Source organism: Protopterus annectens, chromosome 9.part0 (assembly GCF_019279795.1).
Source record: "Protopterus annectens isolate FY-2018-M chromosome 9.part0, PAN1.0, whole genome shotgun sequence".
Classification (NCBI taxonomy): domain Eukaryota; kingdom Metazoa; phylum Chordata; order Ceratodontiformes; family Protopteridae; genus Protopterus; species Protopterus annectens.
This window is the reverse complement of record NC_056743.1, coordinates 926369148-926395235: the sequence shown is the minus strand read 5'-3', so window position 1 is coordinate 926395235 and position 26088 is coordinate 926369148. Positions and strand designations below refer to the sequence as shown.

Sequence of the window (26088 nt, the reverse complement as noted above, 5' to 3'; positions counted from 1 at the left end):
CCACGGTTGGCGTGGTTTGGTCAGGGCCCGGGACCAAACAAAGCCACCCATGGGTAAATACAGCATTACCCACACCCAGAAGTGGGTTATTGCTATTATACCATGACATTATTTAAGAAAAGAAACTATTACTTTTCTTAAATAATGGCATAGTATAATGCCTGTTTACTGCCCTTCTGCAGATGTCTGGCATCCGCGGCAGTTCTGATGTACTGCGCCTGCGCAGTACATCATAGTTGGTAAAAGCAACGGAGAAAGCAAGATCTCCGTTGCTTTTTACTGTTTAGCTATGTTAAATGGGTTTAACATAGCGAGACAGTTTAAAATAAGCAACGGAAATGTCCGTTGCTTATTTTAACTGTCTCGCTATGTTAAACCCATTTAACATAGCGAACAGAAAAAGCAACGGAGATCTTGCTTTCTCCGTTGCTTTTTAAACCTGTTCAAGCTATGTTAAATGGGTTTAGCATATGAGACAGCTTTAAAATAAGCAACGGGATCTCCGCTGCTTATTTTAAACTGTCTCGCTATGTTAAACCCATTTAACATAGCGAGACAGTGTTTAGTAAAGTTATACTAATGGAAAAAGTCCGGCGACGGACCTTTTTCCATTAGTATAACTCGATTTACAATGTGCACGCTGGCCAATCAGCGTGCACGTTTTGGGGGGGTCATGGTATAATAAGGATTAATAGCACATAATAGCGTGCAGGAATTCAAAGCAGATGTATAGCAGCATTTTGGTGAGAGTGATGAAATTAATGGCATCGACATTGTTGTGTTATTGTACAGGATTAGTTGCATATTGTTCATTGAACTCAACAGCTTAGAGAAGAGCATTGTTTTTAATGAACTGCCATGCTAGAAAAATGTTCAACTAAAATTAGTACTGAAATAGTGCTTGCTATACAGCTAACAAAATGTTTCATCTTTTCTTTCTGTTTATAATGTGTTAGATGCTGTTCTTCCCACTTTTCCTGAGATTTTGTTTTTACCTCCTTGATGTTTTATTTACTGCATTTTTGTTCTGTGGTTTCCAAAGGATTTGAGGCCAGTATTATTTAAACTTTCACTTTTTACATGCAGAGCAAAACCAAGTAGTCTATTTGTAGACCAGTGACATGTATCTTGCTCTGCGAATGCCAGGTTTCTGGTTTCAAATGGTTTTCTGACAAAGATATTTTATGTCTTCTGACTCTCTCTGTATTCTGGGTAAATTCAGAGTTGCTTGCTAGAAAAAATACAGTAGTTAAAACTACTATTTCTGCTCAATAAACACTCCTGTAATATGCCAGAATTAATCAAATAATTAGATTGCATATGGTATGGAATCGGTAATGTGCCCTGATTCGTAGAACTGACCACATTTTCATCTCCATTTTTTAGTTTATTTTCTGGATATGTTAAAATAGACTTTGGAAAACAGAAACTTAATTGGATAGGCATGTAACGAGAAAGGTATTGCTGGAACAGATCTTGACAAATGAAGGACATGTTGAATAAGAGACATATTGACTTCAGTGTCATGATGTAACTGCAGTGTTTTGATCCTTTTTTCTAGGGTGTGACACACCAGCAGTGGTACCTGTTTAATGATTTCCTTATTGAACCAGTGGACAAGGTAATACATATTTTTGTAGTACAGCAACACATTTAATTGTTAAGAAATTTATTTTATTGTTTCAAGCACTTTGTGTTTAGAGTGTTATATTTTAAGTAAGACTGTTGATCAATTTTTGAGTATGTTTTGGCTTTAGAACAAAAAAGTGCATTTATAATGTTCAGATACAGATTTGGAAAGCAACTTAATTAACCACTGATTGTACTTCATTGTCAGACTCCACTGCAGCAGTTTAGTTGTAAGTGTCTTATTTAGGGGACCTTGTCTATACACAGTTTTGCCTTGAGTCTTGCATCCTACTAGGTCACCACTTAGTTCACAGTTCTAGGCAAAGAAGTACTGTTGGGGGAGTAGCATTTTTGGTATATTCAGCATTTCATTTGAAGAGGTTGTGCTTGGAGATGTAACACCTTTGAATATGCCCTGAATGTAGTAGTGAATTTCAGATTCCTCTTTATGTATCATCTACCAGACTACTTGGGTGTGTTTCTGCAAGAGTACTGAGATCTCCTAAGTGGTCTAGTTTATCATTACCTTAGATAGCTGATCTTAAAAGGAGTTTAATGCCTGGGTGATCGGCAAGCTTCATGTTCACTCAGTTCATTTCCAAAGCTACTCATAAGGTTTGAACACAATCTTTCAAACTGGTCTTGAAACCAGGCACTTGTTGGTAGAGCAAACAGAATATTACTTTGTTTGCTTTAAGCTTAGACTTCCTTCCAGTCCAGCTTTCTAAAATATGTAATGTAGGGATTTAAGGGATGCCAAATCAGACGGTCTTAGTCCAGTCCTGGAACATCTCTTGGAGGGGATCAGTGTTCATAATTCAGTGTAGTTGTAGGTACCTTAGATCAGGTCTCCTCTGTTAATGTACAGACTAGAGTGTAAGGTATGATGTGGAACCATGCCATGGACATGCGTTGAAATGAATGAGCAGGCTAGGGAGGAACATAGTGTGAAGATGAGATAGTTCTGTCCTTCTCAAGGATAAAGTTGTTCTGGGTATATTATGCTGTGCACTAGACACCAGTCTCCTGAAGGGCCATGTTTGTGTCAAAATAAAGATCTCTGCTGCATTAAATCATAACAGCTGCAGTCTTCTGAGTGATTAACATCCCATGCAGTCTGGCTTATTTGATTACCTATAGATTTTTCCTCTGTTGAGAGTGAGGAGGTTGCACACTTTTTGCTGACAAGATTTCCATTGTAGTGATATTTTCACCAGGATTCTACTATTGGACATTACACGTTGGCTGAGGTGGGTTATCCAGACCCACATTCTGCTCAGTTTGATTGCATAAACCACATAATCCAACTGAGGAGAAGTGATGTATGACAAACTCATGAATGGGGCTTTAGCAAAAAGTTTGCCTCCTGTTCTTTGGATTCTGATCCTACAAGGCTGATAAAATACTGCCTCAGATTAAGACAAACTATTCTTCATGTTGTTTACTCCTCAACGACACATGGTTTTTATCTATTTTAAAAGATACTTAGATTACCCAAACCTCGGGAAGCAATGTCTAGAAGTTGACATTCTGGAGAATTATAGCCCTTTTTCAAGCCTCCCATTTATTGAGAAAATTACCATGAAGGTGGTTTGCACACATCTGTATTCACACTTGAGATTTTGTGCCTTGGTGAAACCTTGTCCGTCTGGTTTTAGATTGAAGCACAGTGTAGAGGCTACCTTTTATGGAATTATTTTATCATCTCTTGATGGTGAGAGAGAGCACTACAAATATTTCATTTTGGTCTTAACTTGATCTTTTTTTTTGCAGTTTTTGGCACTGTGGACCATGGGATGCTTTTTAACGTCTGGGTCTGCATTGAAGGCTATCAGAGATAGCTAGCTAGTCTCTTCACCTCTTTGGTTATATGCAGCATATGGTAGCTGATTTAAATACTTCTGGATCCAGCCTGCTGGACTGCAGTGTGCTTCTGCATTTGATTTTTGTCTTTCATTGTTTATGGTGCATATGCTGCATCTTAAGGAGGTCATGGTAAGGAAAGGTATTTTTTATTGGTATTAACACTGATGCTAGTCTGTTTTACCTCTCCTTTTTCTTTGGAAAGTGTGCTGGATGTTTCAGCCATGGAAAACTGCTTGAATTTGATCCTTGACTACATGTTCAGTAATTGTTTAAAACTTAACTCTGCTAAGACCGAGACTGCTCAGCATGCCACTTTCCATCTTATAGGTTCATAGGTAAGTACTAGGCTCACTGACCTCAGGCCATTTTAAGCCTAACCAGTTTCCCTTTTTTTGTGCTTGAAATAACCTATCCTATGTGGTTATAGATTGGTATTACCCATCCAATGAGTGATAATTATATATTACCACTAATGAGAATAACTGGGATCATACCAAAGACAATTTGGACAGACCCATGAATGGGATAAAGCATTTAAGAGCTGCCTCTGTCCATTAGTAGTACAAGGGGCAGTCCTGGGCTAAACTTTGTTTCCTACCCATAGATCTAAGTTGTGCTTGAATATGGACAGGGATGAACTTTGTTTTATGTGGATACGGAGTCTGTTCCACAGCAGCAGTATCCTCTGCGAGATATACCTCTCCCTCTAAACTGTTCTGTTGATGTTGAAGAAGGGGTTTCGATCCCTAGACAGACTATTTATGATGTTATTTGATTTGCTGACTTGCAGTAAATCCATAAGTAATGGGTCGGAGGATGCATTGTATGAAAGACGCAAATCGCCTGCAGTCTGTAGGATACAGAGTATAGTGACAGAGCTTTGAGTAAGTCCATGTAAAGCATGTTGTTTAGGCCTTTTATCCTTTTAGTAAGGTATCTCTGTGGGCAGTCCAGCTGGTGCATGTGTCTGATCAGATGCATGCCAAATGGCGCATTAAATTCAATGACTGACGTAATGAAAGGTGAGCAAAGGAGACAGTGACATCTCTAGATCTAGACACAATCTCTTTGTTTATAAGCTGTGCAGTATAGAAGGACTGACTTACATTGACACACGGTCAAAAGTTAGGCCACTGTCCACATAAGATCCCAAATCCCAAACAATTGGGTCAAGTCTTGGGGGTGTATTGTCAGTGTGGTTGTTCCATGGGGAGATGATTTCCAAAAGGATGCATTTTTTTTTGGAATTTAGATTCTGTCCATGATTTTGTCACAAGTTATTTATTTGAGACAAACCTCCTGCAGGATGGCCAAGTCATTTGGGGATTCAGTGACTGCTCCTAGCTTGCAGCCATCTGCAAACGTAGTTAGCCAGAGCCCTTTGGTATTGGCTTTTACTTCAGAAAAGTAGATACCAATCCGGAGAGGTCCCAGCACAGAACCCTGGGGGACTCCACTGGTAACGTCCCCATTTTCATTATCTGCTTCCTGTCTGTGAGCCAGTTGGTAACCTAGCAGATGATATAGGGGTTTATTCCCTGTTTATTTAGTTTGTCTTCTATACCTGAGTGGGGAATTATGTTATAAGCTTGAGCCAGGTCGAAGTATGCGTACATACCGTTTTTGTCTTCATCCATTGGTTTGGTTACCTTTTAAAAAATCCATTAGGCTGAGTAAGCATGACCTACCCTTGACAAAGTCAAACTGAGATAGCTCCAATATTTGGAGGCTCCCTATATCTTGATTGATTAATTCCATGGTAAGGCTTTCCATTGCTTTGTGTATGAGGCGTTCTCAACTTCCTGTGCTCTCTGTATTGATTACCTGTGAGGTGGTTCAGTTGGAGTTCATCTTTTGTGTTCTCTTCCTAGGTTTTGTCATAGTAGACAGATTGACACTGAAATGCCCAAGTGTTTTCTGTCATCAAGAATTTGTAATTAAATGTGACGAATGTAGTAAGGATCAAATGCTACACACTAGATTCTGACTTGGGAATGGTGATTTTTGCGCTGGTGGTGTCCCACTTGACTACTACATAACACTGGCTTTTGCATGCTGACCTAGCTTATCTTGAGAGCATATGGAATACTGCACTGAGTTTGTTGAACAGCACTCTTTTCTTTGATAAAGTTTGATCAAAATTTGAACAGGCAGCTTAATCCTACCTGTGTGTGTGTATAGCACTATCAGGCCCCACTAAAACCAAATATAATGGGGATTTTAAAAATAAACTATCTTGGTGGGCCACCAGTATAAGTATGTTCTTAAAAAAAAGAAAGAAAAAGGCTTACAAAATATTGTAGTAAATCAAAAACTTCCCACTCTAAAGATTTTATTAAAAATACTAGCAAGGAACTAAAAATGCCCATCAGAAAGGTCAAAGCTAAACTTGAGTTAAAACTACCATCAGAAACTAAGAATGACTACAAATTTTTCTTTATATTAGAAATTGAAAAATAACACCTGGCAGTGATCCAATTTAATTGAAAATGTCATTACCAGTGCTGACCCAAAAGATGTAGCTTACTTACTTGCACACAGATATACTACTAACCTTACCCCAGAAACCATAATTAAATCCCAGAGTCCTGTAAACATATGTATATATATCAAGTATAACTCTCCCAAACCAACTTCACGAAATAAAATCCAAAAAGTTCACCCTCTGCTGGGTGAACTTTTTGGATATGTATATATATATATATATATATATATATATATATATATATATATATATATATATATATATATATACATACATACATACACCCACATATACACACACACAAACAAACACACACACACACATATATATATATATATATATATATATATATATATGTATGTATGTATATATATATATATATATATATATATATATATGTGTGTGTGTGTGATCCGTATAGATCCCCGACGGCACTTTCTGCCGAAGCAGAAATCACCGAACATACATAACCAAAAGTGCTGTTCACCAAAGATTTATTGTTTTTTTTTTTTTTTTGAATGGACTTTAACGAAAGCGCTTTTTCAGTGAAAGCGCTTTCGTTAAAGTGCTGTGGAGTCGGACTATTGAACTTTCGTTCAATAGTCCTAGATCCATATATATATATATATATCCATATATATCTATTTATATATATATATATATATATATATATATATATATATATATATATATATACATACACTCACAGACATATATAGATATATATATATAGATATATATATATATATATATATATGTGGGATCTGTACAGATCCCCGACGGCACTTTCTGCCGAAGCAGAAATCTTTCATTAAAGTGCGATTGGTTATTGTGGATTCGGACTATTGAACTTTTGTTCAATAGTCCTACATCCACATATATATATATATATATATATATATATATATATATATATATGTGTGTGTGTGGGTCTATGTTGGTTGATCAAAATCTCACAATCTCGATCAAGCAACATCGAAACCCATTAAAGGGAAAGTGCACTAGATTGATAGTGAACGTTCGCAAAAGCCGGTTCTCTGAACCGGAAAAAAACACAAAACATAACTGCTTTAAACAGTATTTTGTAGGGGGGCAAGCCCCCCTGCACCCCCCCCTACGTAAATATACTAACTCTAAGATCACACTACAGGGGGGAAAAGGATATATTTCCTTATCCCCACTGTAATGTGCTTCGGAGAACCGGCATTTGCGAAAGTGCACTTTCACTTAAATGGGTTCGATCTTCTGGTTGTTGAGAAAGTGAGTTTTTGGCAATCAGAAGTAGACCCATATATATATATATATATATATACACATACACACACACACACACACACGCGCGCGCGCGCGCACATGCAGTGTTTTTAAAAAGTTTACACACCCCTGTTAAAATGTCAGGTTTTTGTGATATAAAAAAATGAGACCACACTAAATCATTTCAAAACTTTTCCCACCTTTAATGTGGCCTATAACCTGTACATTTCATTTGAAAAACAAACAAATCTGTTAGGGGAAGAATAAAAAATAAAAAACGTACAATACATTGGTTGCATAAGTGTGCACATCCTTAAACTAATACTTTGTTGTGTGTGCACACCCTTAAACTAATACTTTGTTGAAGCAACACACCAGTGATCAATTAAATAGACTCTTATTAACTCCAAATAAAGTTCAGCTGTCCTAGTAGGATTTTCCTGACAATTACTCAGTTGCCTGCTGCAGCAAAAGCCATGGTTCGCAGAGAGCTTACAAAGCATCAAAGGGATCTCATTGTTGAAAGGTATCAGTCAGGAGAAGGGTAAAAAAATTTCCACAGCATTGGATATCTCATGGAACACAGTGAAGACAGTCATCAAAAAGTGGAGAAAATATGGGGCGACAGTTACGTTGCAAAGTACTGGACGTCCCTCCAAAATTGATTAAAAGATAAGATGAAAACTGGTCAGGGAAGCTGCCAAGAGACCTACAGCAACACTGAAGGAGCTGCAGAAATTTCTGGCAAGTACTGGATGTTCTTCATCTCACATTGCTGCAGTCCTTACACTTGGGTAGTCCGCTGTCCTCGGTCGGCCCGAATATCAAAGTATAAGGCTGACGTCGGTCAAGGCGCATTTGACTGATATCAGGACGTCAGGGTACAAATGCGCATGACCGACGTCATATCCTCAGTCTTTTTTGCCGCATGGTCCGATGCAGAAGCAGCATTGCAAGTGCCGGTTGGCGTTCTGAGATTTTTCGATTTCGAAGTTTCAGACCGAGTTCAAAGTTGGCTAAGTACCCCTTTGGGGGAATATTTTAGTTTTTTTCTTGCCTCAGTGATTTACCGGATGTCAGAAAAAGTGAATAATTGCATTTCTTGTGGGAAACAGATACCGCATAGAGATTATCATACTTTGTGTATTCCTTGCTTAGGGCCTGAGCACGACGTTGTTGGGTGTCGCTCTTGTGCTAGATTCAATAAACGCACTATAAAGAGAAGGTTGGATTGTGCCAGGTTAGTCTTTGGGAAGCGGTGCAATTATAAAATGCCGTCGGATGCTCCGACGCCCGCTTCTTCAAAGAAGCGCAAGGACAAAGCAGTTAAGCCTAGGCTAGAAGAACCGTCTGTACCGGACGCCGGTTCTTTAGAGGTGTCGGTGGAGCCGGTGGTTCCACCGGAGGTTTCATTGGGTTCCCAGGGAGAGACTTTGTTATTGCAAGATGTGGCCTCTCAGGAGGCAGGTCAGGCTGAAGGGGCTTCTCAGGCTACTATACTCCCTTCCCTTCCTAGGGTGGTCAGGCCCTCTCCTTCTGTTTCCAAGGCTTCTCCCAGGGGCAGGCCAGGTTTAGCTTCTGTTGGTGTCACCCCTAGTTCTTCAGGTGCTGTGCCCAAGAAGCATATGCTTAAAATGGCAGAAGATTTGATTACTTTGATTAGGGGCTCTTTGCACCCTCCTGATAACAGGCCTAGGGTGGAGCCTGAGCCAGGGAGTTTTGAGCAGGCTTCGGATGTTTCAGAGTCTTCGGCTGAAGACTTGCAGGAGTATTCTCCTTATTCTGACTCGGATGTGGATGATTCTACTCCTTCTGCTTCTCCTCCTGAGGATTTTTCTTTTTCAGAAACTCTTCATTCTGTGAGGGAGCATTTTAAATGGGAAGGTCAGGACTTCTCGGATTCCAGGAAAAGGCTTAGGGAATTTTTGTTTTTGCCCCAGCATAGGCCTTTGGCTATACCTCCTGTTTTAGATGTTGTGGAAGATGTTTTTGCAGAGGCTTCTCTTAATCCTGATTCTTTGCCTCCTGCTCCTGTTAAACCGGATAGATATTACAGGGTGCCTGAAGCTCATAAGTATCTCTTTAAGAGTCCTAGGGCAGACCCAGAAACTGTTAGTCAGGGGCCTAAAGGTGTTAAGGCTTCTGTTGTCAAGAATCCGGTTCCTTCTGACAAGGAGGCCAAGGCTTTGGATAGATGGGGAAAGAAAGTTTATACTTCTTCCACTCTAGCTATGAGGGCTTTGAATTGCCAGTTTCACATGTTAAAATACCAAAACTATCTCCTTTCTCAATTGAAGTCTAAGGTTGATGCTCTTGCGGAAGGTATTGATTGTAAAGAGTTGCAAGATTTAGTACATGTTTCTGAACAGGTGGGTAAGCATTCTTTGCAATGTGGTTTTGATGCTGTACAGGCCTCGTCTAGGGTGGCTGCCACTGGGTCAGTTCTTCGCAGGCACGCCTGGCTGAGGGATCAGAATTTATCTGACCATGTTAAAGCAAGGATTTTAGATGCTCCTTTACAATCTGATGTGTTGTTTGGTTCTCCTGTTGAGACAGTTTTAAAGAAAATGGAAGACAAGGCTAAGTCTATGCAGACTGTTAAAGATTTTTTGCAGGTTCAGCCTCCGAAGTTTAGTAGAAATTGGCCTACTAAGGGGTGGATGTATCCTTCTTATGATTCCCAGTCTAGGGGTAGATCTAGACGTGGTAGGGGCAGAGCTCAGGGCTCTTTCAGGCCTAGAATAGGGAGTTCTCCTGCACAGTCTTCAGGTGAGGGCAGGGGTCAGTCCTTTCGTAAACAGACCCAATGACCTACCTTTTCAGCTGCCAGAGCCTTCCCGTCTGGCAGCACCTTTGGGAGGAAGGTTGGCACTTTTCGAAGAAAATTGGAGTTTAATTACCCAAGACAGATGGGTATTCGATATCATACACCACGGTTACAGGTTTTATTTCCATACCTTGCCTCCTTTCAAAGGCATGCCAGACGTTCCTCCTCCACAAAGAATAGAGGCTCACAAGCAAATTTCTCTGTTACTCCAAATAGGGGCCATTCAGCCGGTCCCTATGCCAGAAGTGGGCCTAGGATTTTATTCTCGCCTGTTGCTAGTACCAAAGAAAGGGAACACGTGGAGACCAATTCTGGACTTATCTATCCTCAACACTTATCTGGACATTCCCAAGTTCAAAATGTTGACGCTACAACAGCTTTTACCTCTGCTGGGCAAAGATCATTGGATGGTAACTTTAGATCTCAAGGAGGCTTATCTTCATGTTCCTATCAGACTGAGTTGCAGGAAGTATCTGCGTTTTCGAGCTGGGACTTCTCATTATCAGTTCTCTGCATTGCCCTTTGGCTTATCTACTGCACCCAGAGTGTTCACGAAGGTTCTGGCTCCAGTGATAGCTTTCCTCAGGTTAAAAGGAATACAGATTTATCCCTATTTGGACGATTGCCTAATTCTGGCTCAAGGAAGGGACGAGCTTCTTCATCATTTGGATTATGTGATAGCAGTGCTAAGATGCCTGGGGTATTCTGTGAACGAAATAAAGTCCAGTCTAGTACCCTCTCAAGACATGTGCTTTCTGGGTGTGAGACTGAATACAGCATCCCAGATGGCCTTTTGACCCCGGACAAACAAAAGAATCTTTCCCTTTACTTTCATCAGTTGTCTCATCAGTCCGGGCTGACTGCAAGGACAGTCCTTCAAGCCTTAGGGTTCATGGCATCTTGTATTCTGGTGCTTCCCAATGCCAAACTGCATATGAGGAAGCTACAATGGTATCTCAAAAATGTATGGACACAGCACTGCCAGGATTTGGACACTGTCATTCCAATAATACCTTGCATTCAAAAGGAATTTTTGTGGTGGGCTCAGGAATGTCACCTAAACAAGGGACTCTCTGTGACCCGACCAGAGGCGAGTCAGATTCTAACGACAGATGCCTCAGACAAAGCTTGGGGAGCTCATCTGAATGGAAAGTGGATACAAGACAAGTGGCCTGCCAGACTACAACATCTACATATCAACTTGAAAGAGATGTTAGCAGTCCAATTTGCATTGATAGCTTTCAAGGATTTACTTCTTCCAGGGCAGGTGTTGATTCTAACAGACAACACAACTGTCATGTGGTACATCAACAAGCAAGGCGGAACACATTCCTATCCTCTATGCAGGCAAGCGATGATTTTGTGGGAGACTGCTCTCAGTTTACAGCTAAATCTTCAGGCAAGGTTTCTGCCGGGAGCACAGAACTCCTTAGCAGATGTGTTGAGCAGACAAATTATGGATCCCCACGAGTGGAAATTGGATCCTCATGTTTTTCAGAAATTGACAGTGTCATGGGGAACTCCAGACATAGATCTGTTCGCTTCCCCACTAAACCATCAGCTGCCAAAGTTTTGCACAAAAATGTTTCATCCCACAGCTTGGAGAGTGGATGTTCTTTCTTTCAATTGGAGCAATCTTCATGTGTATGCCTTTCCGCCTCTGCCTCTCCTCCCAAAGGTACTACTAAAGGCCAGACAAGACAAGCCAAGGATGATTTTGATAGCTCCAGATTGGCCTCGACAGCATTGGTACCCATTACTGAGGAGCCTGGTACGGAAGCCTCCATGGCCTTTGCCTACGATTCCACACCTGTTGTCTCAGGAGGACAGTCATTTGCTCAATGTCAAGCTTTACTCTCTGCACCTAACAGCCTGGCATATTCTGTTTTGAACCATAGTGGGCCTCCACTTCCACAACAAGTTTTGAATGTTATTTTGGAAGCTAGAAGGCCTAGTACAAGGAAAGTGTACGCAGAAAAATGGAAGAGATTTTTATTTTGGAGTGCAGCAAAGGATTTTGATGTTTCTGAGCCTAATTTAAGTGTGGCTCTTCAATATCTTACTGAGTTACTGGACAAAGGTTTGTCTTTCTCTTCTATTAAGGTTCATGCTGCAGCAATTTCGGCTCACTATGATTGTGACCCACCAATGTTTTCTCATCCTTTGTTCAAGCAATTTCTTAGAGGGGCGAAGAATATAAGACCCCCACGAAGAGCTCCTACTCCTGCTTGGGATCTCAATTTTGTGTTGGAGAAACTCACTCTACAACCTTTTGAGCCTGCAGCTACTGCTGAATTAAAGTTTTTATCATGGAAGACTGCTTTTTTGTTGGCTATTACCTCTGCAAGAAGGGTTTCTGAGTTGCAGGCCCTTATGGCAGTTGAGCCTTTCTTAATTTTCCATAAGGATAGGGTATCTTTACGTACTAATCCTTCCTTTATGCCTAAAGTGGTTTCTAGTGTGGCTTTAAACCAAACTATTCATTTGCCTACCTTTTATGCAAATCCCCAAAATAAAGGGGAAAAGATTTTGCACACTTTAGATGTACACAGGCAGTTGCGTTATTATTTGGACAGAACTAAAGGGTTCAGGCAGTCTCAGCAGTTATTTGTTTCTTTTGCTTTGAGTTCTCAGGGCAAGCCTGTGTCAAAACAAACTATTTCTAAGTGGATTGGGTTTTGCATTGCTTTCTGTTATTCCCATCATGGCAAGGAAGTTCCAGCTGGGATTAGGCCTCATTCCACTAGGGCTACTGCCACTTCGACAGCTTTTTTGAGAGGGGTGGCAACTAAGGGTATTTTGGAGGCAGCTACTTGGATTTCAGTGCATACTTTTTCCAGGCATTATCACCTACCACTTTACTCTAAATCCAGGGCTGGTTTTGCCACTGCTGTTTTGCAGGGCATTTTGGCAGCTCCTGCTTCCTTATAATTTGGCCATCCTCCCTTACCTCTGCTTTGGGATTCTACCCAAGTGTAAGGACTGCAGCAATGTGAGATGAAGAACATAGTACAGTTTTGTACCTACCATAAATGTAGATGTTCGAAGATCCACATTGCTGCAGTCCAGTTTACCCTCCCTCCTTCCCCTCTGTAGTTAGAGGCGGTTGTGTGGGTTGGGTGGTCAATTGGGTGTATATTGTGTATTGTATATATTGTACATATTTTTAGTGCTAGGATGGTTGGTTGTTGGTTTGCTGTCTTTTGTTTTTTGACCTTTATTTTTAGGGTCTTCTGACATCTGGGGCAAGAAAAGACTGAGGATATGACGTCGGTCATGCGCATTTGTACCCTGACGTCCTGATGTCAGTCAAATGCGCCTTGACCGACGTCAGCCTTATACTTTGATATTCGGGCCGACTGAGGACAGCGGACTACCCAAGTGTAAGGACTGCAGCAATGTGGATCTTCGAACATCTACATTTATGGTAGGTACAAAACTGTACTTTGTGTACTACATGTGACAATCTCCCTTATTCTCCATATATCTGTGCTGTGGGGTAGGGTTGCAAGACAGAAGACTTTTCTTGCACAGAAAAACATCCAGACCCGGCTAAAATTTGCTAAACAATACATCAAGTCTCCCAAAAGCATGTGGAAAAATGTGTTATGGTCTGATGAGCCCAAGGTTGAACTTTATGGCCACAATTCCAAAAGGTACGTTTGGTGCAAAAACAGCACTTCAAATCTCCAAAAGAGCACCATCCCCACGGTGAAGCATGGTGGTGGCAGTATTATGCTTTTGTGTTGGTTTTCTTCAGTTGGAACTGGGGCTTTAGTCAAGGTGGAGGGAATTATGAACAGTTCCAAATACCTGTCACATTTGACCCAAAACCTTCAGGCGCCTGTAAGAAAGCTGAAGATGAAGAGGAATTTCACCTTTCAACACAACAATGACCCCAATCATACATCCAAATTAACAAAAGAATGGCATCACCAGAAGAAAATAAAGTTTTGGAATGGCCCTGTCAGAACCCAGACCTAAATCCAATAGAAAATATGTAGGGTGACCCGAAGAGGGCTCTGCACAAGAGATGCCCTCGCAATCTGACAGATTTGGAGAGTTTTTGCAAGGAAGAGTGGGCAAATATTTCCAAGTCAAGATGTGCCATGCTGATAGACTCTTACCCAAGAAGACCGAATGCTGCTGATAGACTCTTACCCAAGAAGACCGAATGCTGTAATTAAATCAAAAGGAGCGTCAAAAAAGTATTAGTTTAAGGGTGTGCACACGCAACAAAGTATTAGTTTAAGGGTGTGTACACTTATGCAACCAGCATACTGTACGTTTTTTATATTTTTCCCGTAACAGATCTATTTATTTTTCAATTGAATTGTACAGGTTATAGGTCACATTAAAGGTGGGAAAAGTTTTGAAATGATTTATTGTGGTCTCATTTTTTATATCACAAAAACCTGGCATTTTAACAGGGGTGTGTTAACTTTTTATATCCATTGAATATAAAATATGTATATAGATATGCAATAGGTGGACTGAACACTGTAAATTGACCATAGGTGTGACTCTGCATATATGCGGTGTGGAAGAACTACTGGGGCAGGGCTATCTACCCAGTGCTGTGAACATCAGCTTTAGATGATTATCAGAGTTGGAGTGACACCCAAACCACGGGAAAGGGGATTGTGGATGGACATATAGGTGTTTATGCATGTGTGTGTTTGTGTGTGTTTTTCTGTCTCTGTGTATGTGTATATACATGTGTAATGTACATATATAAAAACAGTGCCAGAAATTAGGAGTATTCAACATGATTTCATTGATCACCATCAAAAAGAAAAGGGCAGGTTTTCATTCTTAAATGGGGTTTCTTTAGTGCGAATCCAAAGAGCAAGAACGGCAAATTGTTTATGCAGAAATATGCTGTAAAATAATGAAAGCAAAATTCAAAAATCAGACAATTTGTTTTACATCATATTGTAATAATACATTTTCAGTAATCACAAATAAATCAAAACATATATGGAAGGGAACTGGCATAATGGTTAAGGAATTTACCTCACAGACGTAGGATGCATGGTTTGATTCTCACATTTGAGAGAAACTGGATAGGCATAAAATGGCCCATGAGGATAGCTAGCCTCGTAATTATCTATGAGTAAATCTATAAACAAATCAAAAATCCATTGTAGAAAACAAAAAAAGTGCATTTTAATTTAATATCTGCTGCCATCTAGTGGATAAAGCTTACATTACATAAAATTGGTCATTTTCAGTAACTGAAGCAGCCTAATTAAGCAAAAAAATGTGATATGTAACAAAATCAATTGAAATGTTTAATTTAAACCTGCAAACAGCATGGCATCCAAATTAATAATATATGTTTTCTTCTTTTTTCAACTAAGCTTTGTTGTTCATGTTTATTGAGACAGATGATAATACTCCCTGTCAATCCCAGTAAAAGTGTAGACTGACACACGATGCATATGCTTGTGTTTTACCAACATGCTTCTATCTCTGTTGCACCTTAAGTGAAATTCTCAGTTTAAAAGCACACACAGTCTTACTAGCATAGAAATCACCACATTAGCTCATAATTAAACAACCAGTTTAGTTGAGCATGCAGTCTGTTCCCTTATTTCAAAGTTATTATGGGTAATTTTAGAAGTGAAAGTCTTTGCTTTTAGCAAATATAAAATAATAATAATAACAGTAATAATAAATTTTCTACATGGCATACATCCACCCCAGATTTTTACTCCAGATAGCCATAATTTATCTCTGTGTCCATAAGAATTTTTAAAACTGACTAGTTGTTGACCTGTATGTATTATTAGCCTGTCTAATGTGGCAACATTTTCAAAAAAAAATCAATCGTGGCTGCAAAAATAGTCTAATAAAACAAAAATGTAAAAAAAATAATAAGAATAAAAATACATCCCGTAACCATTAAAAATTCTAGATAAAAATATAATGTACAAACCACGGCTAAACATGGGCAGTGGAAACCAGCAAAATCACCGAAGAAGCAAGAGTCAAGTGTGAACTACTGAAAAGCGAAACCAGTTCCGTAAAAAGCAAAGTCTGATTTGGAAGTACAGGTATCATTATCCAAAGAAGTCTGTAACATCTATATATATATATATATATATATATATATATATATATATATATATTAAAACACTGTCATTGTCTCAAACAAGGACATCATTTAATTTAAACACATAAAGAAAACATAGCTAAAATGTCCTTGAATCAGTAGCATAAAACCACAAGAATATATGTCAATGAAATAAGGCCCAATAAAAAATTAACCAAAGGAATATTCTATAAATCACAAATTCATGAAATATGCATCAATCAACTAAGAGCCAATCATATAATATTATAGAACATATATTCCAATAGAAATTGTGTTCAAAAGGGATAGGAACCAATGAGCTATGAACCAATAATATAATATAACTGAAAATATGCACCAGTAAGGACGAAGTACAATCACCACCAATTATAACATTATATAGAGAATTATATAGAAAAAATGCACACTATATTGGGCTCTGTGTAATAATATATATATATATATAAAAATGTAGGTACGTATGTTTTACAGTATATATATATATATATATATATATATATATATAGAGAGAGAGAAAGAGAGAGAGAGAGATGATAAGTAACTATGTACATCTAACGATATTGGGGTATGCACAAACATCAAAAAAGAAATGCAACATTCTTAGGGAACTACCAAGGAAGTAAAAATAATAAAAACTACAGGAACATTGCTTTTTTTTTTGGGGGGGGGGGGGGGTCCTTTCAGGTTCTGGGACAGTGCGCACCATAGTTGAGGTGACTGTGCACAAACTTTCTGAACTAGTGAACCATTGACAAGAAACTTATTGAGGAAACTCATTGAATCCTCAGACCATCAGAACAAGGAATAGATGAGCACATCTCAGTGAAATACATAAAGTAAGTAAGTAACTTTATAGCCGTAGCTGGATAAAACACAAATACAGCTTTGCTCCCCCCCATATAATATATGCTGACTCTGTGATTACAGAGTGAAGAAAAGAGAAAAGTATCACATAGAGTGAATCACTGCTGATGGCGCATTATAAACCACACCAACAGTGATTGCCCTTACAGAACTGTACACTTTATACAGCTGCTGTAATCAACAAAACAACTGCCAGCTTAACAGTACTCTGTAAGTACTGGACTTGACAAATCAGTCACTTCTCCACAAACTTAAAATGCTTATTCAAGCATTTTATTTGATTGCATATATAAAAATCTGTATACACACACAGGCACACACGCACATTCTCTCAGTTAGCCATAACAAGACAAATCTTACTGCAAAAATAGTTGTAAAAAAAGTAAGTAAACCCCACATTAACTTGAGTGCAATAGCTCACAACACAGAACATCATTCCGTTTTCTCCAGGATGTGTGACTTCAGAGAAACCATTGTGACACATTCAGATAAAATTAAAAAAAATAAAAAAACTAAACACACTGAGATGTCAGCACCAGTCCTACAACAGTAATGAGTTAAGCATTAACAAAGCAGCTGTCAACAAGCCATAGGGAAAACACACATTGCGTGTGTGTGTGTGTGTGTGTGTGTGTGTGTGTGTGTAGGGGGGGGGGGGTGATAGTCTGACTATATAGAACCCATGCGCAAAGCAAAACAGTCTGCCTTGTCACAACCCCTTGCTGTTTGATGCAAATATTATCTCATTTACAATGGATTTAGAGCAGTGTATAGGTTTTGTGAGTCTAGTTCTGATATACTTGCTAAGAAAACAGTAAAGGAGACTCTTTATTATACTATATACAGTGTACACTGTATACAAAGTACGATGTATCATAAGCCTGTCATTCAGCTACAAACCATGATACCTGTTACAGCGGAGCCAGAGTAGTGAAAATAATTTGGGAGATGTCATTCTTACATAATTATTAATAAGTCCATAAAAAGGAGTGTGCTAATTACAGTATACAGAGTAGGCAAGATTGTTGAAGCATCCGACATTTGTAGCAACAAAATATTAATGATGGTCATGCAGTAAGAACAGTTGACAGGGTTGTAAATAACAACAGCACAAAGCTAAATTCACACCTTGTGAAACAGTGGCTGTGTATTCACATGAGATCCTGCATAGAAAAGACAGGGAAGGATCTGAATTTAGGAGATTTACAGCTACCTGATTAGATATAAATTGCATGATTCCACAGTTACAGGCTTAGTTGTTATCTAGACCCGCACTAAAAAGAGTACAATTAAGATATCTCCTGTATTGCCAAGGGTCGGTAGTTCGGAGAGGTACATATAGTAAAGTCTGCCTCTCCATGGGTTGTTAGGGACAGCTTCAGTTTTGAATATTTTTCTGGGAGATATAAGTGGGTATGAACCTTTGTTAGATTGCATATATAAAGATAAGATACTGACCAAATTTCAGACACTGGATACACATAAGGGTTAAGCAATGTTGAAGTGTAGCTGCTGTGTTGCAAGATAGCTGTACTTTTATAGTCAGTCTGAAGCTTGAATCTGTAAGCAGAATAGGTGTGCATGGGATTCTGGGCAATACTAGGGGTCCTGCTGTAGTAGACAAATGAAGTTGGTCACCTACGACTTTGTACGATGACTGAGTTTTTCTTGGTCTTCAGTATAACAGATTTAGCATGATGATGTAAATTTGCTTGGTGGAGACAACTTCTTCCACTTAGCTTTTTTCATTGGAGTAGAAGTAGGTGTTGAAACTTTATGCTCCTACTACTGAACCCTGAGGTACTCCTTGACTGGCCACCTTCCATTTGTCGCATTCTGCCATTCTTGACATGCCACACGTTTTGAAGGAGAAAATGCAAAGTCTTTGAAAATCTTTATGTGGAATTTATGTACCGCAACAGTTCTTTAGTTCTTTTGAAAATCTTTATGTGGAGTATGTGTACCACAACAGATGTTCATCATGCATACAGCTGCAGTAATCACAGATGGGGTTTTCTGCCTTCAGGCGGGTCCTCGGTCGGCCGAATTCTAAAGTCTAGGTCCGGCGTCGGTTGTCGTCGCTTTATTTCCTGACGTCAGTGTGACGGGGGATAAGATACAGCCGACGCCATATTCTTCAGTCTTTTTTGCCGCGCGGTGCCCGAAGCAGAAGCAGTTCGCAAGTGCCGGTCGGCCAGCTCCTGAAATTACGAATAATTGGAACCGAAGTCTTCTTTAAATTTAAGTACCCCATTGGGGAAACTTTTCTTGCCTCAGACCGATGTCAGACAAAGTTAACAATTGTATTTCTTGTGGGAAGCAAATACCGCATAAGGATTTCCATTCCCTCTGCATACCTCGTTTAGGCCCAGACCACGACGTCTCGGCCTGTCGCTTTTGCGCTACTTTCAATAAACGCACTATTAAGCGTGGGGCGGAGTTCGCCCAGCACTTTTTTGGTAAAACCTTTGATTATAAAATGTCGTCGGATACTCCGACTACCGTTTTGTCCAAAAAACGCAAGGACAAAGACCGACACGCGAGGCCAGCGGTCTCCACCGACACCACGCCAAAACCGGCTACACGTGGTCCGGTTCTCAGCGAGGCGCCTACGCAGCTCCTGACTACCGACGACACTTCTTTGGCGGTGTCCTCTGTAACCGAGACCGCAGGTACCTCGGCCCATACCCAGACTACAACCACCAAAGCCACTGTGAGTGTTGAGCCTCCTAATGTGGATAGGTCCACTTCCACCCATGGTGTTTTTAGACCCTCATCTTCCTTCTCCATTAAGGCCTTTACTAAGTCCAAATCAGCCATGCATCCCAAGAGGCCTGTTGCACAGGGCCCATCTCCAGGCCCCATGCCTAAAAAGCAGATGCTAAAAATGGCTGAGGATTTAATTACTCTTATCAGGGGTCCCAGCCCCCTCCAGACAAGAGACCCCGAGTGGAGGAAGCTTCTCCCTCTTCTGACCAGGATTCCATTTTTTCAGAACATTCTGATGAAGAGGAACACTCAGATTCCCTTTTGAAGATTCGGATGCTGAGCAGTCCATTCCTTCTGTATCTCCCCCAGAAGATTTCTCTTTTGGGGAAACCTTGCACACCTTGAGGGAACACTTCCATTGGGAAGGCCAAGACTTTTCTGATTCCAAGAAAAGACTTAGGGAATTTCTTTTGTTACCTCAGCACAGACCTCTGGCGATACCTCCTGTCTTGGATATACTTGATGATGTTTACTCGGAGGCTTGCCTAAATCCGGATTCCCTGCCTCCTGCCCCAGTCAAACCTGATAGGTACTACAGAGTTCCTACCTCTCACCAATTTCTTTACAAAAGCCATAATGCTGACCCTGAAACCATTTCTCAAGGCCCCAAGGGAATGAAGGCCTCTACTGCTAAGAATCCACTACCTTCCGAAAGAGAGTCTAGATCCTTAGAAAGGTGGGGAAAAAAGGTATATACCTCGGCCACCCTAGCCATGAGGGCCTTAAATTGTCAGTTCCATATGCTTAAATATCAGCAGTTTCTGGTCTCAACCTGAACAACCAGATATGAAGGAGTTGCAGGATATGATCCATAGTGCAGAACAAGTGGGTAAACACACCTTACAATGTGGCTATGATGCCCTAGAGGCCTCAAGTAGAGCTGCTGTGACAGGATCAGTCATTCGTAGACATGCCTGGCTTAGAGAACAAACCTTGCCTGACCATGTTAAAGCTAAGCTACTAGATGCTCCTTTACAAAAGGATGTACTATTTGGTACTAATGCTGAGGAGATCCTACGGAAAATGGAAGAAAAAGCTAAATCTATGCAAACTGTCAAAGCTTTTCTACAGGTTCAACCACCACGTTTTAGCAGAAATTGGCCTGCAAAGAACTGGTCCTTTCCAGCCACGGACAAGCCACAAAGAGGTAGATACAGGCGCACAAGGGGCAGAGGACAACCTCAAGGGTCATATAGAGGCAGACAATGGCAAACTCCAGCAACAAGAGGTGGCGAAGACAGTGCACAGCAATACAGGAAACAAACCCAATGACTTCCCCCTTTCCATGCCAAGCAAGTCTCAGCTGGCAGCACCCTTGGGATGAAAGCTGGCATTATTTACAAGAAATTGGCATATTATCACAACAGACAAATGGATCCTGGACATTATAAACAGAGGCTACAGATTTCACTTTCACACTCTTCCAAAAATGAGAGGCATGCCGAACCTGGATCTACACTTAGGAGAGCGCTTTCTATGATGTAATTAGCAGAGATGTCAACTTTCCCAAAGGGAATAATGCATTTTTTGCATTTAGCTTTTATCCATGGCTTTGACACCAGTCATTTATTCATGTTAACCCTGTCTGCAGTATATTAACATTGTTGGGGGACTTTGCAATCGTCATTGAACTTGGTCAGTCACAGGCCGTCCAAGTTTGGCTGGACTTCTGAAAAATAAATTCCGAACAGTAAGGGGCCCAGCACAGAACCATGTGGTACACCACTGGTGACTGGTCTTTTGCTGGAGGTGAAGTCATCCACTTTGATAGTATGTGTCTTGTCAGTGAGCCAGTTGGCTTCCCATCTGGTAATGTAGGGGTTCATTCCCAACTGGGAGAGTTTCTCTATAATACTGAGTGGGGGATTGTGTCCAGTGCCTTGGCTAGGCTAAGATAGGCAGTTTGCACTGTCATTCCATTGTCCAGGGCTTGGTGACTTTCTCAAAAAAGTCAACCATGTTTAATGAATATGAACTGGGTTGGGTCCAGAGTTTGGAGATTACGTATGTCCTTGTTAATAAGGTCTGTAATGATTCTTTCCATGGCCTTACAGTTGAGACTGGTTAAGCTATTGGGCCTGCAATGCCCAGAATTCCTCTGGAACATAGCTGGCTCGCAGGCTGTGGTTAAACAGGGATCCAAGTAGATCTACTCTGTGGGGTTGCCACCTATCTGTTTTTTTTCTGGACTTTCCAAAAATCAAACTGATTGTCTGGTAGTCCAGAAAACACTGTACAAACTCCGGCAGTCTGTTTCATAAAAGAAACAGACTGTTGAGGTTTGTTAAATCAGCAGAAAGAAAAAGGGGTATTCCCCGTCAGCTGATATTGTAGTGACATCACAGAATGGGCGGACATGGGTGGGGTTACGGATGGTGCAAAGGATGTGGCTTTGGTCCGGTTTTAGCCACAGTGAAAGGTGGCAACACTACTGCTAGGTCATATTTTAAGTTGTTTAAAAGGCAACCTGTGATGTTGTCTGGTCCCACTGATGCCGTGTTTTTGGCCTTGGACAGTACTGAGATTAACTGCTCTCTTTGAGATAGCAGGGTGAGGACTGGTGGCAGGTATACATTGGGGGATGACTGGAGGGACGGGGTGAAGTTTACTCCAAGTCTGTCATCCATCAAGTTGGCTATTAACCTCTGGTTGAGTATGGGTGGTGCCATCCGCAATCAGTTCAGCACATAGCTAGGTATTCCCTTTTAGATTTTGGACATAGTTAAAGAATGCCTTGTGATTATCCTTAGCTAGGGAAGCTATTTTTGCTTTGTAATTAGATTTAGACAATATCTGTAATTTGTTTTGTTTTAAGCTAGAGAGTGATTTCTTCCTCTGGTGAGACAGTTCCCTCTAGTTCTTGGACATTAGTTTCTTTCTCTTGTTGTATAACCTTTTTATACTAGGTGTCCACCAGGGTGGCTTGTTTTTTTCGGCAAGACCTGGTTTTAATCCAGTCAGGTACAGCCAGTTTGTTTACAGCTACTTACGTGGTTATGTAGGGCATTGGTGTATACCTCTGTATAGGACTCCTTGTTATCTGTGATTGAGGGGGCTTTGAAACTTTTTTATACCATCACTTAGGAGGTAATTTGCCTTTGAAAAAATTTTTAAGCATTTTTGAGCTTGATGGGGTATGTGGTCTTATAATTACATTGAATGAGACTGATTTATGGTCCAATCTTACCTAGGTGGATATCACACATGGGAGGGAGTGCACTGCTCTCCCATGTTAGTGAGTACTATGTCCATGACTCTTGTGGGTGTGCTGACTAGCTGTTCCAGAGCATTCACACTGAGTAAGTCCAAGAACCTCTGAGCCAGCATGTTTGTGGTCATGCATGTTTCCCAGTCAATGGTAGGATAATTAAAATCACCCATGAGTAAGGTGTTGGGCTCTATGGCAAGTGACTCCAGTAAGTCCAGGTTTGCGGTATGCCTTTCCTGTTTAATGGTGGGAGACCTACAGCTAGCTATGATGTGGTAGGGGGATTTTCCTATAGTTAATTGGACATGGAGTAACTCAAGAGAGTCATACTGTTTGACCAGTTGCAAGGTTACTTATCCTTAATGAAGATGGATACACCTCCTCCTTTGGTTCTTTCATGCACAGTTTCTGATCTGAGTGTATGAAAGGCATTGTAGTTCTGCATGTCTGGGGTGCTTTCCGCGCCTTTGTACCATGTCTCAATAACTGCACAGACATCAGCATCTTCCAAAGTGAGGAGTGCTTCCAGGGAGTGCAGTGTCTTGTTCAGACTCCTAGCATTAAGGAGTAGTACCTTCAGCTCATCTAGAGAGGATTTTGTTATGTTGGGAGGTTGATTATCTTGGCACTACCTAAAAAAGGCATAATAGGGCTGGCTAATGCCTTTGTCAGTATCCAAAAGCCTAGAGGAGACAGGTACAGACCATCTTCAGCAAAGCAGCATGGCCTGTCGACCATGTCTTCCCAGGCAGACAGATATTGGATCCCCTTGGACTGACACCAGAAGCTAAGCCAATTGTTAAAGTCAATTATTTTTTGTTGGTGTTGTGGCATCATCCTTGGAGAAAGTAGACTGCTAATTAAGGCTAGGCTTGTACCTCCCTGTGACACACAATCTGAGAGCTCAGTCATGTCTCTTCATATAGTCCAGTGACGTATGTCTCAAGTCATTCACCCCCACATGGACTATGACAGAGTCATACTGGTACTTGTGCTTGAGTGCCTTGACAAATCCTGGCACTTGGCAGGAAGCTAGCCATAACCTGCTCCTTATCCAGTCTGGTCAGGGTAATATGTATTTCTCACAGTGGAGTCACCTATGGCCACTACATTAGGTTTTGTGATGTTATGCCTTATAGACTTATTTCTTCAGACACTGGTGTGTGTGTGTGTGTGTGTGTGTGTGTGTGTGTGTTGCTGACGACCTGTTTGATTTTCGATTTATTCTTATATGACAGTCTTGCCTCCAGTTTGTTTCAGGAGTACGTGGTTGTCAGGATACATGAGACAATTGCTTCATTGGCTCGGGATGCCCATGTCTATCAGGCTGGCCAGAGAGATGTGGGAAACTGCCCCTCCATGATCGCAAGCTCTTCCTCTATGTTTTATTAGGGAAGAGAATGGATTAATTTGACAGGACTGTGCTGGTATTGTTGAGACTACAAGAGGGACCTATCCTTTGTGTAGGCTAAGGTAGATCAATAAAGCAACTAAGTTGCTCCTAGAGCAGCAGAAAAGCTTGGAAGGGTTTCACTGACAGCTGTTTAGGGAAAACTGAGCTTTTAGGCTTTTGAGTCTATACAGGGCACTGCTAAATGTGGCTGCTCGAAAAGCAGCACCACACAAACGTATTTCCTATACAGTGTGTTCTTTCATAATTTAAATTTATTTTCACATGTTTACTGGGGAAAGCCTGACTGGGCAGAAAGGCCCCTTTTCAGCTGTGGCTTGGGAGAAAAATTCAGCAGAAACTGCAGGTATAGCACTAAACTATAGCAAATTACATTAAATGCACAGTTATAATAGTTATTCATATACAAAAATCTAACAGAATCAGGACATTGACTATTTACAAATAATAAGCATAACAAAAATAATCATGCAAGAATTATAGTGTTGGACAGCAATGACAAGAATTGTTCAGGCTGGAAAGAGATTAAATGTATTAGTAGGTTGTAATGTATAGCACAGCAGGGAGAAATGGACAGTTTTCTAGTGATTAGATATTATATTTGCATGAAAAAGTGGTGGTAGAATAGATAGTGTTACATTTGTGTTATTTTCTGCTAGTGCTAGATAAGAAGTGAAGAGAAGCAGAGTATGAGAGAGATGGAAAAGAAATTAAGGGTGGAAATAACTAGAAGATGAGTGGCAGGGTAAGGGAAGGATTTTTAGGTCAAGCAAAAATGTTAAGAGCGAGATAATGAGTGGTGAAGGGCAAAAGTTGTTAACTTAATGAGTAAAAGTAGCCTTGTATACAAATACTGGAGATGGGGTTATTTACAGTATTTACTGGTCGTTTAATAGAATGTTATGATTAGAAAACATTTATGCCAGTTTAGTTAACAAGTGTCAATCAGAAGTGATATTTAAGTTGTGAAAGGTTATCCAGGGATTGAGCAAGAACAAAGCCAACAATCTGATAGGTATTTCTTAAGATCAGTTTTGAAGGTGTGGAGGTTATTAGTTAAACTCTGTTTGAGTGGAATGAGTTCCTTATTTTGGTGACATAAGTTAAGTATAGGGCATCAACTGCTGAATTATTGGACTTTTGAACATTTAAGAAGCTTGTCTTGTGAAACTTAAATGTGCGTAATGCTGAATGATTCCTGTCGGTGTTTGGCTTATTTGTAAATTATGTATCGTACTGTGGGACACAATTAGCTGCGGGTAGATGAGGTAATGAGGCAAGTCATGTAATTTTAGTTAGTGTAGGGCAATGCAGTGATGTGACCTATAAGGCAGACTTGTAGCAAATATTGGCAATTTTATTGTAGCATTGTTCTAGTTTAGATGTAAGTGTGGCCTGTAGATTTCTCTCGAAATGGGAGAGCCACACACTAGGGAGAGTAAGAGGAAGATAGATGCCAAAGTTTTTTTGGAGATGTATGTGAGGAAGTGTTTAAGTGCTTCAATATTCTAGTCTGCTACATCTGTACCTCCCCCTTCTTTTCCACCTGTTATATGCCTTATTGAATACTTCTGTGGATTCCTTCTTTACCACTTCTTCTTGTAGTCCATTCCGTAGGTCCACAATCTTTTCTGTGGAAAGTATTTTTGGATATCCATGTAGTTGCTGCAGAGTG

General features: G+C 40.4%; 1 protein-coding gene across 1 annotated transcript in view; it reads left to right on the top strand.

Moving 5' to 3' along the window:
• The window catches only part of PAN2 (poly(A) specific ribonuclease subunit PAN2), a 1212755-nt gene that overhangs the window by 938029 nt on the left and 248638 nt on the right, over window positions 1–26088 (top strand). The window contains exon 19 of the mRNA XM_044083667.1: window positions 1562–1621. Coding sequence (XP_043939602.1) covers window positions 1562–1621 — 60 coding nt within the window. The remainder of the gene's footprint in view (window positions 1–1561; window positions 1622–26088) is intronic.